Consider the following 14,498-nt stretch of genomic DNA (forward strand, 5'->3'; position numbering starts at 1 on the left):
CAGAGTACTGGATGGCGGCAAATCCTCTGAGGCATTTCCAGTCACCAATGGCATCAAACAGGGCTGTGTGCTCACACCCATGCAGCTCAGCATGATGTTTACTGCCATGCTGAATGATGCCTTCCAGGACAGTATTACTGGAATCAGCCTCATTCAGAGTAGAGAGTGGATGGAAAGCTCTTCAACCTGAGGAGACTTCAAGCTATTACCAAAGTGGAAGAGATTTCCTCTATGCCGATGACTGTGCCCTGTATGCTGGCTCAGAGCCAGAGATGCAAGTCAATATAGACAAATTTTCTACAGCTTGTGACAACTTTGGACTCACCATTAACATTAAAAAGACCAAAGTCATGCACCGTACACAGAATCCACAATCACAATCAAAGGGCAGAAACTACAGGCAGTGGGTCAGTTCACTTATCTTGGCAGCACCCTCTCCTGAACAGTGACTATTGAAACAGAAGTTAACTGCAGAATAGCAAAGGCAAGTTCTGCTTTCAGTAGACTGCGCTCCACTGTATGGGAACGTTGAGGAATCTGCTCAGCTACAAAACTGAAGGTTTACAGCACCGCGGTACTCACTACCCTCCTGTACGCCTGTGAAATGTGGACTGTGTATCGAAGGCATGTAAGACAGCTCAATCATTTCCACATGACTTGTCTTTGCAGAATATTACGCATCCGTTGGCAAGACAAAGTACCAGACACTGAAGTTCTCTTGAGAGCAAGTCTACCATCAGTTCACACACTGCTGATAAGAGCGCAGACAAGGTGGGCAGGTCATGTCATCTGTATGTCAGACGAGCGCATTCCCAAGCAGCTCCTTTTTGGGGAACACTCAGCTGGAAGACGCTCGCATGGAGGGCAGAATAAACGTTTCAAAGACACACTCAAGGCCTCTCTGAAGTCACTTGACATTGACACGACCACCTGGGAAACACTGGCACAAAACCGCCCTACCTGGCACTGCCTCATCCACAAAGGCTGTCAAGCTTAAGAAGCAAGGTGTATTGCTGAAGCACAACTTAAGCGCGAGCTGCGCAAGTCCAGAGCCACCAGTGCAACAACTACAGTGTCAACACAAGTCTGTCCAATGTGTGCTAGGGCATTCCATGCCCAAATTGGCCTGATCAGGCATCTTCAGGCATAGCGCAACCAGCATCAAAATGACTAACGGTGTTGAGGTCCTCATCAATGACGATGGATGAACAACAACAACAACAACAACGATGTATGATCAGGTTTCAATAATTGGTGCCAAAATATTGAAATATATCAAAGATGTTATGTCAAATCACTAGACAGCTAAAAACTTAAGAAATGCCTCAATAAAATGTTTCACTTTAAAGGAATCAAAATATAGCTCATAACAGTACCAACGCCCAAACATTCATGTGCAGTATCATTGTCATCTGACTTACTGTCAAATGTTTAGTCCAACTAATGTCAATTTAAAAATAAAATACAAGAATAGATGACTTATGATGAAAAATCTTCATCATTGTATGATCAAAGTTCAAAATCTACACACAATCAGGATTTGCTGTTATCTCACAGGGGAACTTACCAGGAAACACTGTCATTGAACTTCATGTTCTGGGAGTCTTGTAACCTCGTCTCCAACCCTTATGTATCACAGCAACAGTTTGAAACAAGCCTTCACTCCTCTGTCTGGCAAAGGCAGCAATTAAACTTGCAGGGCCACCAAGAGCACTAACATTTTACAGTTATAAGTAACTGTTAAAAGGAAAATTGGGGTTGGCCACGAGAGTGCTTTACAAGTGGAGGGTAAAGCTCAAAGAATGAGAAAGCCTTCACCTAAAGCGAGTAACTACAATTTCCTTTTTATTTGCTCATCCTGCACATATGGTAATTTTTTTTTAAAGTAGTAGCATCCCCGAGAAACTGAATTTTCAGATCATCTTGAAGGTTCACTGAGCCTTCTGGACAAAAATGATTTGTGACAGCATGCAAGCTATTCCAAGCAACAAGCTTAGAAATAAAAGGCAGATTTGCATTTATACAGCACTTTTCACGACCACTAAGTCTCAAAGTGCTTCACAGTCAAAGTATAGTCACTGTAGCAATAAGAGACTTTGAAGGAAGTCTGCACAAATTGGTCCATCGAGGGACCAGTGCACACAAACTAAGTGAGCTTCATTCTAGAAGGGTCTGCTTTGGCACATAATATAAAGTGATACAGTAAAACTATCTAGTTTGCTGACTTATTTAGGAATCAAGTTATTAATTAAATATAATAAATATTTAAAATATTTCATAATTGCATTAACTTATAAAGGTCTTTCATCCTATTTGTTGACCTGGCCACAAAAGCCAAGTAGTACTTTCTTTCATGACAGGAAATGTTAGATGATTAACAAAACTTGATCAGTATAATTTTCAGAAATTGGCAAACGAATGATTTTAAGCAGAGATGGAAATTTAATCTTTATCCATTTGTCAAACAAGACTGGTCTACCAATCACTAGACTTTGGTGTTTATTTTGAAGGTTGGCAAAGCAGTCGTCCTCGAGAGGTTTCACAAGCTCAAGAGTTGATAAAAACTTTACTTCAGCTTTTATCCCAAAAAGTTAAAATGCCAGAGTCAAGCTAAGCATTTATCAAACATACTAAATTGTAAATATTGGATCAAGTGAAATGCTGTACTATTACAGTATCTGCCAGTCGCAATCTCAGGCAAAAATGATAGCTGTGTGGGCTCCAAATGAATTTGGAGAAACTCTAGCAAAAGAAATATTGGCATATCACCCTGCATATTTATACTGATCATATGATGAATGCGTGAAGCAATTCAAGTAGTACGCAAAGATTCCATGTGGAATTATTCACGGCAACCAGCAATATTGTTACAAATGATTGTTGGATATCCAACAGATAAAAGCCATGCATTTGAAGAACCATGCTGACACCTACATTTCCTCTGTATGACTTGTTACATCCTTACTAGAGCCTCACCGAACAGACCATTAATCTCAACAACTCTACTTGGGATGAGTCTTTCCTTGTCACCCTATACACATACATATTACAGATACCAATATCCATCCCGAACCATCAGCATCCTTGTTTAGATTCCTGTACTCTGGAACGTGGTCTGGACAGGTTTGGAAAAAAATACATTTTCGTCTAAAGGAAACTCAATTCTTAAAGAAACCAAGTCTAACAAGTTTCTAATCAGCACTTTGGCCAATGACATTGACATCTGCTTTGTCAATAATTGTTAGTGTCATTGAGCTAGTACCAGAGTCAAAGTCCATTCAGTGTAGATTAAGTGGAGAGGTCACTGTGGATGTAAGTTGTTTGAGAGAAGCCAGTACACTGAATGGGGACATTGACTGCATCAACGGTGGCAGTGCCTCGTCTGTCAAAAGACTGGTATGTACTGGTCATTTTATCATTGCCAGCACCTAAATCTAAAGGTAAGGTTAATCTGCAGCATGATTAAAAGCAATTTTGAGGAACGCTGTACCTTTCCTTCAGTCATGGAAATTAATGAAAACGCAACTGAAATGATGTAGCAATCCTGTAAATTCTCTCATTCACACTCAATTTTTTGCTTGTACCTAGGAACAGGAGATGCTTCGTTCTACTGAATATCCTCTTATGCAAGTTAAACTTGGACTATCTGGATGCCAGAAATGATTTTATTAAGCCAATTAGGTTCTACTTTTGAAATAAATCCAGAATAATTCTGGGTGTCTCTCACAAGAAAGGCCAATGGCGTCTGATAAAAAATGTGAAGCCAACACCAATTAGCAGTTTGGCATAATCTAGAGTTAGGTTGGTCAACAGAGCCTCTCAAGTTTTGTCGAAAAATAGTTCATTAAAACTTTAAAAAGGATCATTGCTGTGTTCTTTAAGATTAGAAAGAGACTAAATTCTATTGGGTAACTGAAAATAATACAGGAAAACATGGGCCTCAAAAAGGAAAAAGAAAACAATACTTGCCTCTTCAGCAATGCTGTGTTATAGGATGGGGAAAGGCCATCTCACCTGAACAGTATAATATTCTTAATAGCAATTCCTGATTGTACATGGAAGTTGAATGAGTTTTAAAAAGCAGAATCCACATTAGGAACTGGTGGTAAACATGTCACTCCTTTCTTTAGCGATGTATCAGTAGCAGCTTGACTTCTTTTCTGACAGCCACCACTTCCTGATGTGTTCCTTACCTTCACATTTACACATGCAGCATGGTTGATGATAAGGAAAACACACAATGTACAAACTTGAATTTCAATTCAAAAATAACCTCTGAATTCCAGTAATGCAATTTGACTGAGGATAAATAGAACTGCGTTCATTTCCAGTTTAAGATTAAATACACCAAAAGAACGAGAAAGCCATTATACATTCTTGAATTGCAATAAAACAAATAATTGGATTGATAAAAATGCATATTGGTTACAATATATTTCAGAGACTACACTGAAACTAGCTTAAAAAAGACAGCCATATTGTCATTATAAATTACAAGATGCATCAAAAGAGAGATGGCGGACAGCTTCAAAAAAGAAACAAAATAGTTTCCGCCTTCTCGATCAATCAGAAGTATCCACAGCATAAAAATTTAATTCTGCAGATTACAGTTCTCCATAGTTATTTCATTACATTAGTCTTTTCATATTAACTTAGTCACACAATTTATAACTTCATGGCAAAATGAGAGAATTCATAAATATCTAACTGGAGTAACAATAATGACAAAGCATAAACATACTTGTCTTCAACGCCAGAAACTCCCACCAGGTGCAGGTCTCTCTCAATAAAGTTGAAAACATTTGCTACTTCTTGTTCTCGGTGGTGCAGAGATGTCCTGGCTTCATACAGTCGAGATGCTATTCCCGCGTAATCTTTATTGCTTAAATACTTGCGTGCTACGCAGAGCGTTCGCAGTCCTTTCTAAAAAAAATGCAAAATCTGTGATTTCTATAGCATCTTGTGTATCCTAAGTGTGTTCAGAAAACATTGCATAGCAAATGAGGTACTTACGTTTTGGATTTTTTTTTACTAATTCATGGGACATGGGTGTCGCTGGTTGGCTGGCATTTATTGCCCATCCATGGTTGCCCAAGGGCAGTTGAGTGTCAAACACATTGCTGTGGTTCTGGAGATAATTGCAGGCCAGACCAGGTAAGGACAATAGACTTTGTTGCCCGAAGAATATTAGTGAACCAGATGTATTTTTCATGGTCATCCATGAAATTTCAGATTTGTTTTAGTTGACTTCAAATTCCACCATCTACTGCGGTGGGAACTTGGGCACCCAAAACATTAGCTGAGTTTCTGGCCACTACCTCCCTATATTATAGTCATTGTTATGTAGGGAGAAGCAGCATTCAACTGTGCACAGTAATGTCCCATACCTTAGCATAGGCTAGTCTTTGCGGACAACAGCAAAGCAACAGTGCTTGCCATCAACTTCAAAAGGTTGCCCATAAAGATTCAATGATCTCTGTGGTGCAGATTTCCCTTTTCCTGATGGCAGGTTAATCCTCATGCCTTGTTAAAGGGGTTTCTTGGTGTACAGTAGCAATTTCAGTAAGACGTCAAGCATATTGAAGTATCCAAACACAGCAAACCAGGGAGTTAAAAGCACTTAAGTCTTCATATTTAAATTTAAATTTTCAAATAGTGAAATAAATGATAGTGGTTGAATTAAAATAGAAACTAAAATGAAGGCAAACAATACTCTGTTCTAAAAAGGGTAAGGAAAACTATAAAATAAAGTAATTATGAAGTTAGTACATGGTCAAAAACCCCATTGTACTTCGTTCAATAAGGTGCAACTTTTTCCAAGGGCTTCTACTATAAGACTAACAATGTAAGAGTGCTTATTGATTGTACTTTGGAGAAGTATAGAATCACTGACAGACTTTTGGGTTTCTACATTTTCAGACCCTAAACATGGATTTCAATTTTATTCAGCCATGGTGCTCAGGGTCCTGTTTGCAGCTTTAACTAGTGTCAGATGAGGACATGACGATGTGATTTTTAAAGGGTCCCAGGGAGAATCAGAAAGGCCGCAGCAAATAGAATAAAAGGAAGGGGAGACATTGGAAGACCGTCTCCCAATTATTTGCCTCTTCTTTGGAGCTCATGCTCGAGGCAGTGAGGTACAAAGACGATGTGCTGCCTCCAACGGACAGAAGAAGCCAGCCAGTCAAAAGGAAATGGGTATGGTTGGAGATCATTAAAGTAATGAGCAGCAGGAGTGTGGTCACTTGCAGATGGGAGCAGTGCCTCGATGCACAAAAGATTTAGTAATCTAATAAAGGCAGGAAAGGCAATGGCAGAACACTTAAGGTGCTAAACACTTCATTCCGATTTAGAGCATTGTCCTGCATAATACTGCTCAGGATAACAATGTCTTTCAGCTCCACTCAGTCCTATCTCTCCAAACACAATTCCATGCCAATACTTCCACACACCCTCACCTTACTTATTTCTCACGCCCATGCTTTACAAATAATTCCCCAAGAATGTTCTCAATCCATCCTGCCCACTGGGTGGCATGGTGGCACAGTGATTAGCGCTGCTACCTCACAGCGCCAGGGACCTGGGTTCGATTCCCGGCTTGAGTCACTGTCTGTCAGTCCGCATGTTTGCTCTCTGTGTGGGTTTCCTCTGGGGGCCCCAGTTTCTTTCCACAGTCCAAAAAAATGTGTTGGTTAGGTGCATTGGCCATGTTAAATTCTCCATCAGTGTATCCGAACAGGCACCAGAGTGTGATGACTAGGGGATTTTCATAGTAACTTCATTACAGTGTTAATATAAGCCTACTTGTGACACTAATAAATAAAAAAAAATCACTTCAGTACTGAGAGAAAACAGAATTATGACTGGAGTAAAGATAGAATAACTTCAGCAAAAGCCATAGGACCATGGTAGACCTGCAGTTGTTAACACACTGGCAGCTGTGAAGAAACAGGCCTTGGACATCAGCAGGGTGGCATAGTCCATGGGTGTAGACGATGGAAAAACTGAGACTGCCCACATACCTGGTGACCATTTTGTGCAATGTGCCAATTGGCATAGGGTCAGGCAGATTAAGGAATTAAATAAGAGGCTCAAAGAGTGGTATGGGAAGAAGGGATTTCGATTCATTGGGTATCAGATACTCAACATATCTCCATTCCTTCACTGTATCTGGGTCAAAATCCTGGGAACTCCCTCCCCTAACAGCTCTGTCGGTCTTCCTACAAAACATGATCTACAGTTGTTCACTTACCATAGCAAGTTCATCCACGTGTGCGCTAATTGTAGATATTTCCCCAGATATGGCTAATGGGAGGATTGAAGATTCTGCTCCTTTAGTCAACATCAATGTCTCTCCTGAAACAATCATATATTATGAATCCTCAACGATTAAAGAAACATTTACATCTAAAAAAGAAACATTACTTACAACTAAATTAGTTGAAAAAGTATTTTTTCATTCATTACAATATTCAAAGCATGTAAAAGAATTTATTGCTCCACAAACAACTTTCCACCCTGGATTTTTTGACAGCTGTAATCAACTCCACAGCGCAATTTCACACTACCTGGCCAATTAAAAACCATCCTGTGAAAAGCGTAGTGTTGCCGGGAGGCCCAGACATCCTCAACTGTTTTCGTTAATTACCTTCCTTCCATCATTAGGTCAGAAATGGGGATGTTCACAGATGACTGCACAACGTTCAGCACCATTCATGACTCCTCATATATTGAAACAGATCTTGTCCAAATGTAGCAAAATCTGGATAATATCCAGGCATGGGCTAGGTGCAAGTAACATTCACGCCTTATAAATGCCAGGCAATGATCATCTCCAACAAGAGGGGATCTAACCATCACCCCTTGATAGTCAATGGCAATACCATCACTGAATCCCCCACTATCAACACCCTGGGGGTTACTATTGACCAGAAACTGAACTGGACCAGCACAGGTCAAACTGTAGAAATCCTACATCAAGTAACTCACCTCCTGACTCCCCAGAGTCTGTCCACCATCTACAAGGCACAAGTCAGGTGTGTAATGGAATACTTTCCACTTGCCCGGATGAGTTTAGCTCCAACAACACTCAAGAAGCTGTACAGCATCCAGGACAATGCAGCCTGCATAAACATTCAATCCCTCTACCACCAATACATTGGCAGATATGTGTACCATCTACAAGATGCACTGCAGGAACACATCAAGGTTCCTTAGACGGCACTTTCCAAACCCACGATCACTATCATCTAGAAGGACAAGAGTAATCAATACATGGGAACACCACCATCTAATGCTTCCCTCAAGTCAGTCACTATCCTGATTTGGAAATATATTGCCATTCCTTCACTATTGCAAGGTCAAAGTCCTAGAACTCCCTTCCCAGCAGCATTGAGTGTGTGCCTGCACTTCAGGGAATGTAGCAGCTCACCATCACCTTCTCAAGGGCCATTAGGGACGGGAAATAAATGCTGGCCTAGCCAGCCACACCAACATTTCATAAATGCATTGAAGAAAGTGTGAGTGCTGAGAAAAGTGTATGTGGGCTGGTGCTTCCATTGTGTTCCCTTAGGGGCATGACTGCTGAGGAACTGTCTCAGGGAGCTGTATAAAATAAACAGCAATGGACAAACTATATAAATTTTGTCTAGACATCACACTTAAACAAACTGTGGTCCTCGGATGGCTATTTAAATTTTATTACAGCCTGAACAGTTCATCTGGCTCTGGATTGATCAATTGGCCCACCTGACAACTGTAAAAGTAGATGGGCCACATGAAATTGTGTTCCACAAGCCCCTCATTCGCTATATTGCTTGCTTGAGTGTTATAGATTCAGAGAATCCCTACAGTGCAGGAGGAGGCCATTCAGCCCGTCAAGCCAGCACCGACAACAATCCCACCCAGGCCCTATCCCTGTAACCCCATATATTTACCCCGCTAATCCCCTTGACACTAAGGGGCAATTTAACATGGCCAATCCACCTAACCTGCACATCTTTGATGTGGGAGAAAACGCAAAGTCCACACAGACAGTGACCTGAGGCTGGAACTGAACCCGGATCGCTGGCCCCACTCATGTAACGAAGGAGCAGCACTCCAAAAGCTAGTGTCATTTGCTATCAAATAAGCCTGTTGGACTTTGACCTGGTGTTGAGACTTCTTGCTGTAAAAGAGCAGCGCTAACCAATTTGCCAACGTGCCGAATGTTGTTGGGCACATTTCCAACTCTCAAATGTCTCTGCCCACCGAAATATTGCTCAAGTGTGCAATGATATCAAGCCGCATGTCTGCTGTCTACTTGTATGATTTCACATGCTTTTGGATTGGGTGTGTGCCTGCCCGAGCAATGTAAGATTCTGGCCTATAACTTTAACAGTAGCAAAATATGTTTTTTCCAATCACAAATATATTTTGAAAATTATGAAGTAGATTGCCAGACCAAAATTCATAACATCTGATGCTTAAGTGTTTGCATAGTTTCTAAACTGACTGGGAGAAAAAAATCATTTTTATCAAAAGGTGCTTTTTAAATTCAGTGCCATGTTAGTGCTGGCAGTTCCTACTGCATAGCTGGCTAATTCATCAACAGCCCTCCTTCATCGATCACACTTTTTGTTGTTTTATGTACAATTCATCACTTGTATTAGATTGTTTCTTCTACTTGTCTGTTAACTAATGTAAAGTTAATTTTTATATTTTAAGCTTTTATGTGCACACATTTGTTATACATTATAAATGTGGCACCAGTGACATGGTGGCTCAATGGTCAGCACTGCTGCCTCACCCGTCTAGGACCTGGGTTTGATCCCCAGTTCAGGTCACTGTCTGTGCAGAATCTGCATGCTCTCTCCGTGTCTGCATGCATTTCCTCTGGATTCTCTGGTTTCCTTCCACAGTCCAAAAGACTGGTTGTTAGATGTATTGGCCATCCTAAATTCTCCCTCAGTGCACCTGAACAGGCAGCAGAGTGTGGCGGCTAGGGGACTTTCACAGTACCTACATTGCAGTATTAATGTAAACCTACTTTTAATAAATGTGAATCGTGTTATCTTAAGTTCTTGTTGGGTTAGGATGTGTTTATTAATATACCTTCTGGTGTTTTAACAATTACACTCATTCGTCTGCGATCTGCATCAAATTCTAAAACCTGTAGAAGCTCGTATCTGTAGAAAAGGAAGAAAAAAAATAAAGTTGTATGCATCCAAAGAAGCTTTTAAACTGATAACTAGTGTTACAATTATATCTGAGACCTGTATTTTTCAGTATCTGTGTTGTTTTTAATGTCATGTCAACCATGTGGCATATAACCCAATACATTAACTTCATTTCAGTCACGGAGACTAAATAACTTGCCGAGATGCTGTAACACAAACACGGAAAACAGCAGAAACCATACAACATACAGTATTCATGAATGACTTCATGTGTCTTGGTCTAGTAATTATGACCAATACTCAGGTTGCATATACACTGCAAGTGCAACACTGATGCAAGTGCAATTGCTTAGCACCAACACTATGGCTGCATTGCAAGTGTGCACTTAACTACATCATCAAACAACAGTGATGGGTAGGAGAACCCCAAAAGCCACCTGAGGCTCAGTACCCTGACTTACACGTGAAGAATGGCCAACTGAACAGGACAGCAGAAAGAAGGTGACATCAGTGGAATCATAACTCAATGCATGGCTGCATAATCAAGACCCAAGGGGGAAAGGAAAATCAGAAAGAAAGAGAAAAAACTATTTCTGGCTTTCTTTTAAAGGCCCAAATTTAAAGTTGTTGCAATTATTCCCTTCCACAAGACCAGGCACACAATGTGGTTACCTTTCATTCTTTCCAAAGACGTTAAGCAAGATACTGTTCTCAGCGGATCCTGCAAACGTCACCCCAAGCCTGCATGGAGGAAAACAAATCTAAAATTAATTGTCAAAACAAAAAGCATTATGACGCAATCCAACAAATTGGCCTGTGAAAAGCTTTACTATGGATTCATTTTGTAAAGAGATATGCAAGTTTTGTTGCTCAGCCAAAGGAGGTCTAATATTTTAAATTTGTGCTGCACCAGATTAATCATTGGTTCAAAAGGAAATTCCAGGCTTGCCCATGGAAACAGCTGATGAATTAAGTACTTAAAGATCACTCAAATCATAACAGGTGGCAATAGATGAACTAATTCTTTATTGTTGCATTTTCCATCACACGCAATGTACAAATTATGAGCGGTAGGCCACTTGGTCCCAAGAGCCTGCTCTGCCATCCAATAGGGTCATGGCTGATCTGATTATAACCTCAATTGCACATTCTTACCTTTTCCAGTAATTTTTCATCCATTGCTCATCAGTCTATCTAGTTCAGCCTCAAAAATATTCAAAGGCCCTATTTCCACTGCCTTTTGAGAAAGAGTTCCAAAGGCTCACAATCCTCATCTCTGCCTTAAACGGGTAACAGTGACTCCCTAGATCTAGTTTCTCCAAAAGGAGAAAACATTCTTTCAACATCCACCGTCAAGATCTTTCCAGGTTCCAATCAGGTTGCCTCTTCTCTTCTAATCTCCAGCAGATACAAGCCTAGCCTGTCCAACCTTGCCTCATAAGACAACCTGCCCAATCCACGTATTAGCCTAGTAAATTTTCTCTAACGCATTAACAACCTTCTTATAGCAAAGAGACAAATATTGTATGCAGTACTCCAGATGTGGGCTCACCAATGCCCTGTATAACTGAAGCATAATCTTTCTACTTTTGTAATTAATTCCCCTTGCAATAAGGAATAACGTTCTATTAGCTTTCCTAATTAATTACTTACTGTATTGGCATACTAACCTTTTGCAATTCATTCATCTCAATTCTGCAATCACTCACTATTTAGATAACGTTTACTTTTATTCTTCCTGCCAAAATGAACAATTTCACATTTTCCTATGTTATACTTTATTTTTTTATTTTCCACAATAACATCTGAGGTGGCACCTCCCCAGATGCTTTCCAGAGTTTTAAATACATCCACCAGTTTCCCTACACGCACTACACGTTATTTTTTTGAAGAATTCCAATAAATTGGTTAAATATAGGTCATGGTTTTCCGCTCCCATTCACATTGGGCAGGTTTGGCAACAAGAGCAGAAAATATCGTGAGAAGGCCACAGGTGTGTTTGACGTCGATGTAAAAGCAGGAAGGGACCATTCGCTCTCCCTGTCAATCGCGGGTCATGTTTCCCACTGTTCAATATCAGGAATCCTATTGTAATATATTAGCATATCATTATCAGGCCCATATGCCGGAATCATATCCCCACTTCAAAAAATCCACCCACAGCAGCACAATGTCAAAACAACACAAAGCACGACTGGCTTCAAAATGTGCAAACCTGGTGAACAGGTCTCTGAGGGAAAGCTTAGAAGTGAGCACAGTGCTTGTGGAGTGGCTCAACATCTTCAGGGAGCAGGAACTACAGGGGTCGTCAGGGAGAAAGGGAGGAGTCAATAGGGATCAGGTTGGAGGGCGGCCAAGGGGATTGATCAAGATTCACGGAGGATGACGAGGGAACCTCATTATCTTCACATGGCATCGGTGAGCACTGCACTCGTCTGACAGATTGCAGTACACACCCTCTATAAGGCTACTGTCATGAGACGCAGCAGTTCCATAGCCCTTACATTGGGGGAGGATGACAGCAACTTGCATTGGGGACAGTGAATAGATCCTCACAGAGCTTCTGTGAATGTTCTGATTCCTCTCAGGCTGATGGCAGCTTGTTTGCTCTTAATGACTAGGGTCATATTCTGGCAATGCAACAGGGAAAGCTTAACCTCTCCTGATCCTACGGCATCCTTCATTATCTGTACCCTTTGGGGAACAATTTCACCAAAGGCAGCAGTAGATGGGATGGGGGAGCCTCAAAAGGTGAACAGAGTATATATGGTGAATGACTGGAATGTACATTGTTGGAGACACCTTCATTCCCTATGAGATACAAACAAGACTGGTGTATTTAGGCACTGTGAAGGAACACTATCAATGTGCTGAGAAGCTTGCACAAAGCACAGGAAAGCAGCCCTGGACTGAGCAACCTGACTTTACCTTGTGCAGGAATCAGGTTGGCACTTCAGAATGACAGCAACACAGCTCTTCAGAACAAGGAGCCATGGAAAGGGTGAAATTAGTGGGAGTTTATTTATAGAAATGAATGCTATGTACAAGTGACTAACACCTGTGCCCAGGCTGTGCAACTACAACTTAACCTTTCCTACTCTGCCACTACATCTAGGTGCATCCTCAACAGCCACAGCAAAGGAGGAAAAGGTAGCAAATTGTCCTGTTGACATTTGCCAGGTCACTTTGGCTAGCTAAGTTTCCATGCACTCAAAACTTCCCTATTTAAACTTAACATACTAGGCTTGGGTTCACTATTTTTTTTCCCCCTCAAACTGAATGTAAAAGTCAATCATATTATGATTGCTGCTACCAAGGAGCACTTTCACGATGCAGTTACTAATTAAGCCTATCTCATTGCAGGACACTAGGTCTACTATAGCCTGCTCTCTGGTTAGTGCCACAACATGTTGTTCTAAGGAATTATCTTGAAAACATTTGATGCATTCCTTGTCTAGCCTCTCTTTTCCCATCTGATTTTTCCAGTCTATACATAGATTAAAGTCGAACTTTCTGACAAGCTCCTATTATTTCTTCTCTTGTTCCCTGCCCTACCATGTTGGTAATGTTAAAGGAGTCTGTGCACCATTCTCACAAATGACTTCTTGCCTTTATCATTTCTCATCTCTCCTAAATTGCTTCTAAGTCCTGGTTTTCTGACTTTGATTATCCCCCTCTATTGTACTATTGACAATCATTACTTAACAGAGCCATCCATCCTCCACCATGACTATCTTCCTGTTTTTCCTAAATGTAATGTATCCTTCAATATTCAGGTCCTAATCCATGTCATCAAGCAGTCATATCTCTGTAATGGTTAGCTGACTGCATTTATTTATTTCTATTGGCATTATTATTTCATCTGTTTTGTTTTGAATGCTATGCACAGATACAGAGCCTTTTTTGTCCATTTTCTATTTTTATAGCCTCTAGCCTCATTTAATGATTATTGTTAGATTTGTACTCTTTAACTCATTCATGATCTGTTTATCGTTTCTCACATTTCTTGTCTTGTCTCTACTCTTTGATTTACCCCATCTTCCCAAATTTGATCCCATGGCAAAATGATTTCAACTTTCGCATTTAAGAAATGTAACGCTTCCAATTGATGGAGGGCACCACTGACCATGGTATGCAACACAGATACTAAGGTGTTCCCAGATTTGACACCCATGTGGTATATCAATTCAGCTCTACCAGGTTGATGGTACAAACAATACAATTCATGTCAACAAGTCAGAGCCTGTTGTTGAATAAATCAGCAATTAATTAATATTGAACATGCCAGGTTATAATTTCTTAATCTCTATCCGAAAGTTCCAAAGCTTTTCATTGGGCTCT

The 14,498-nt window shown here is 40.6% G+C and overlaps 1 protein-coding gene across 3 annotated transcripts in view; it reads right to left on the reverse strand.

Moving 5' to 3' along the window:
- The window catches only part of atp11b (ATPase phospholipid transporting 11B), a 165,331-nt gene that overhangs the window by 85,606 nt on the left and 65,227 nt on the right, over positions 1 to 14,498 (reverse strand). For all 3 annotated transcript variants that reach the window (XM_080185740.1, XM_080185739.1, XM_080185741.1), the window contains exons 15-18: positions 10,830 to 10,898; positions 10,093 to 10,166; positions 7,253 to 7,356; positions 4,742 to 4,923 (exon numbers count right to left, since the gene is read on the reverse strand). In XM_080185740.1, coding sequence (XP_080041866.1) covers positions 4,742 to 4,923; positions 7,253 to 7,356; positions 10,093 to 10,166; positions 10,830 to 10,898 — 429 coding nt within the window. The remainder of the gene's footprint in view (positions 1 to 4,741; positions 4,924 to 7,252; positions 7,357 to 10,092; positions 10,167 to 10,829; positions 10,899 to 14,498) is intronic.

The sequence above is a fragment of the Carcharhinus amblyrhynchos genome, chromosome 3 (assembly GCF_965287045.1).
Source record: "Carcharhinus amblyrhynchos chromosome 3, sCarAmb.v2.hapA, whole genome shotgun sequence".
In the NCBI taxonomy this organism is placed as follows: domain Eukaryota; kingdom Metazoa; phylum Chordata; class Chondrichthyes; order Carcharhiniformes; family Carcharhinidae; genus Carcharhinus; species Carcharhinus amblyrhynchos.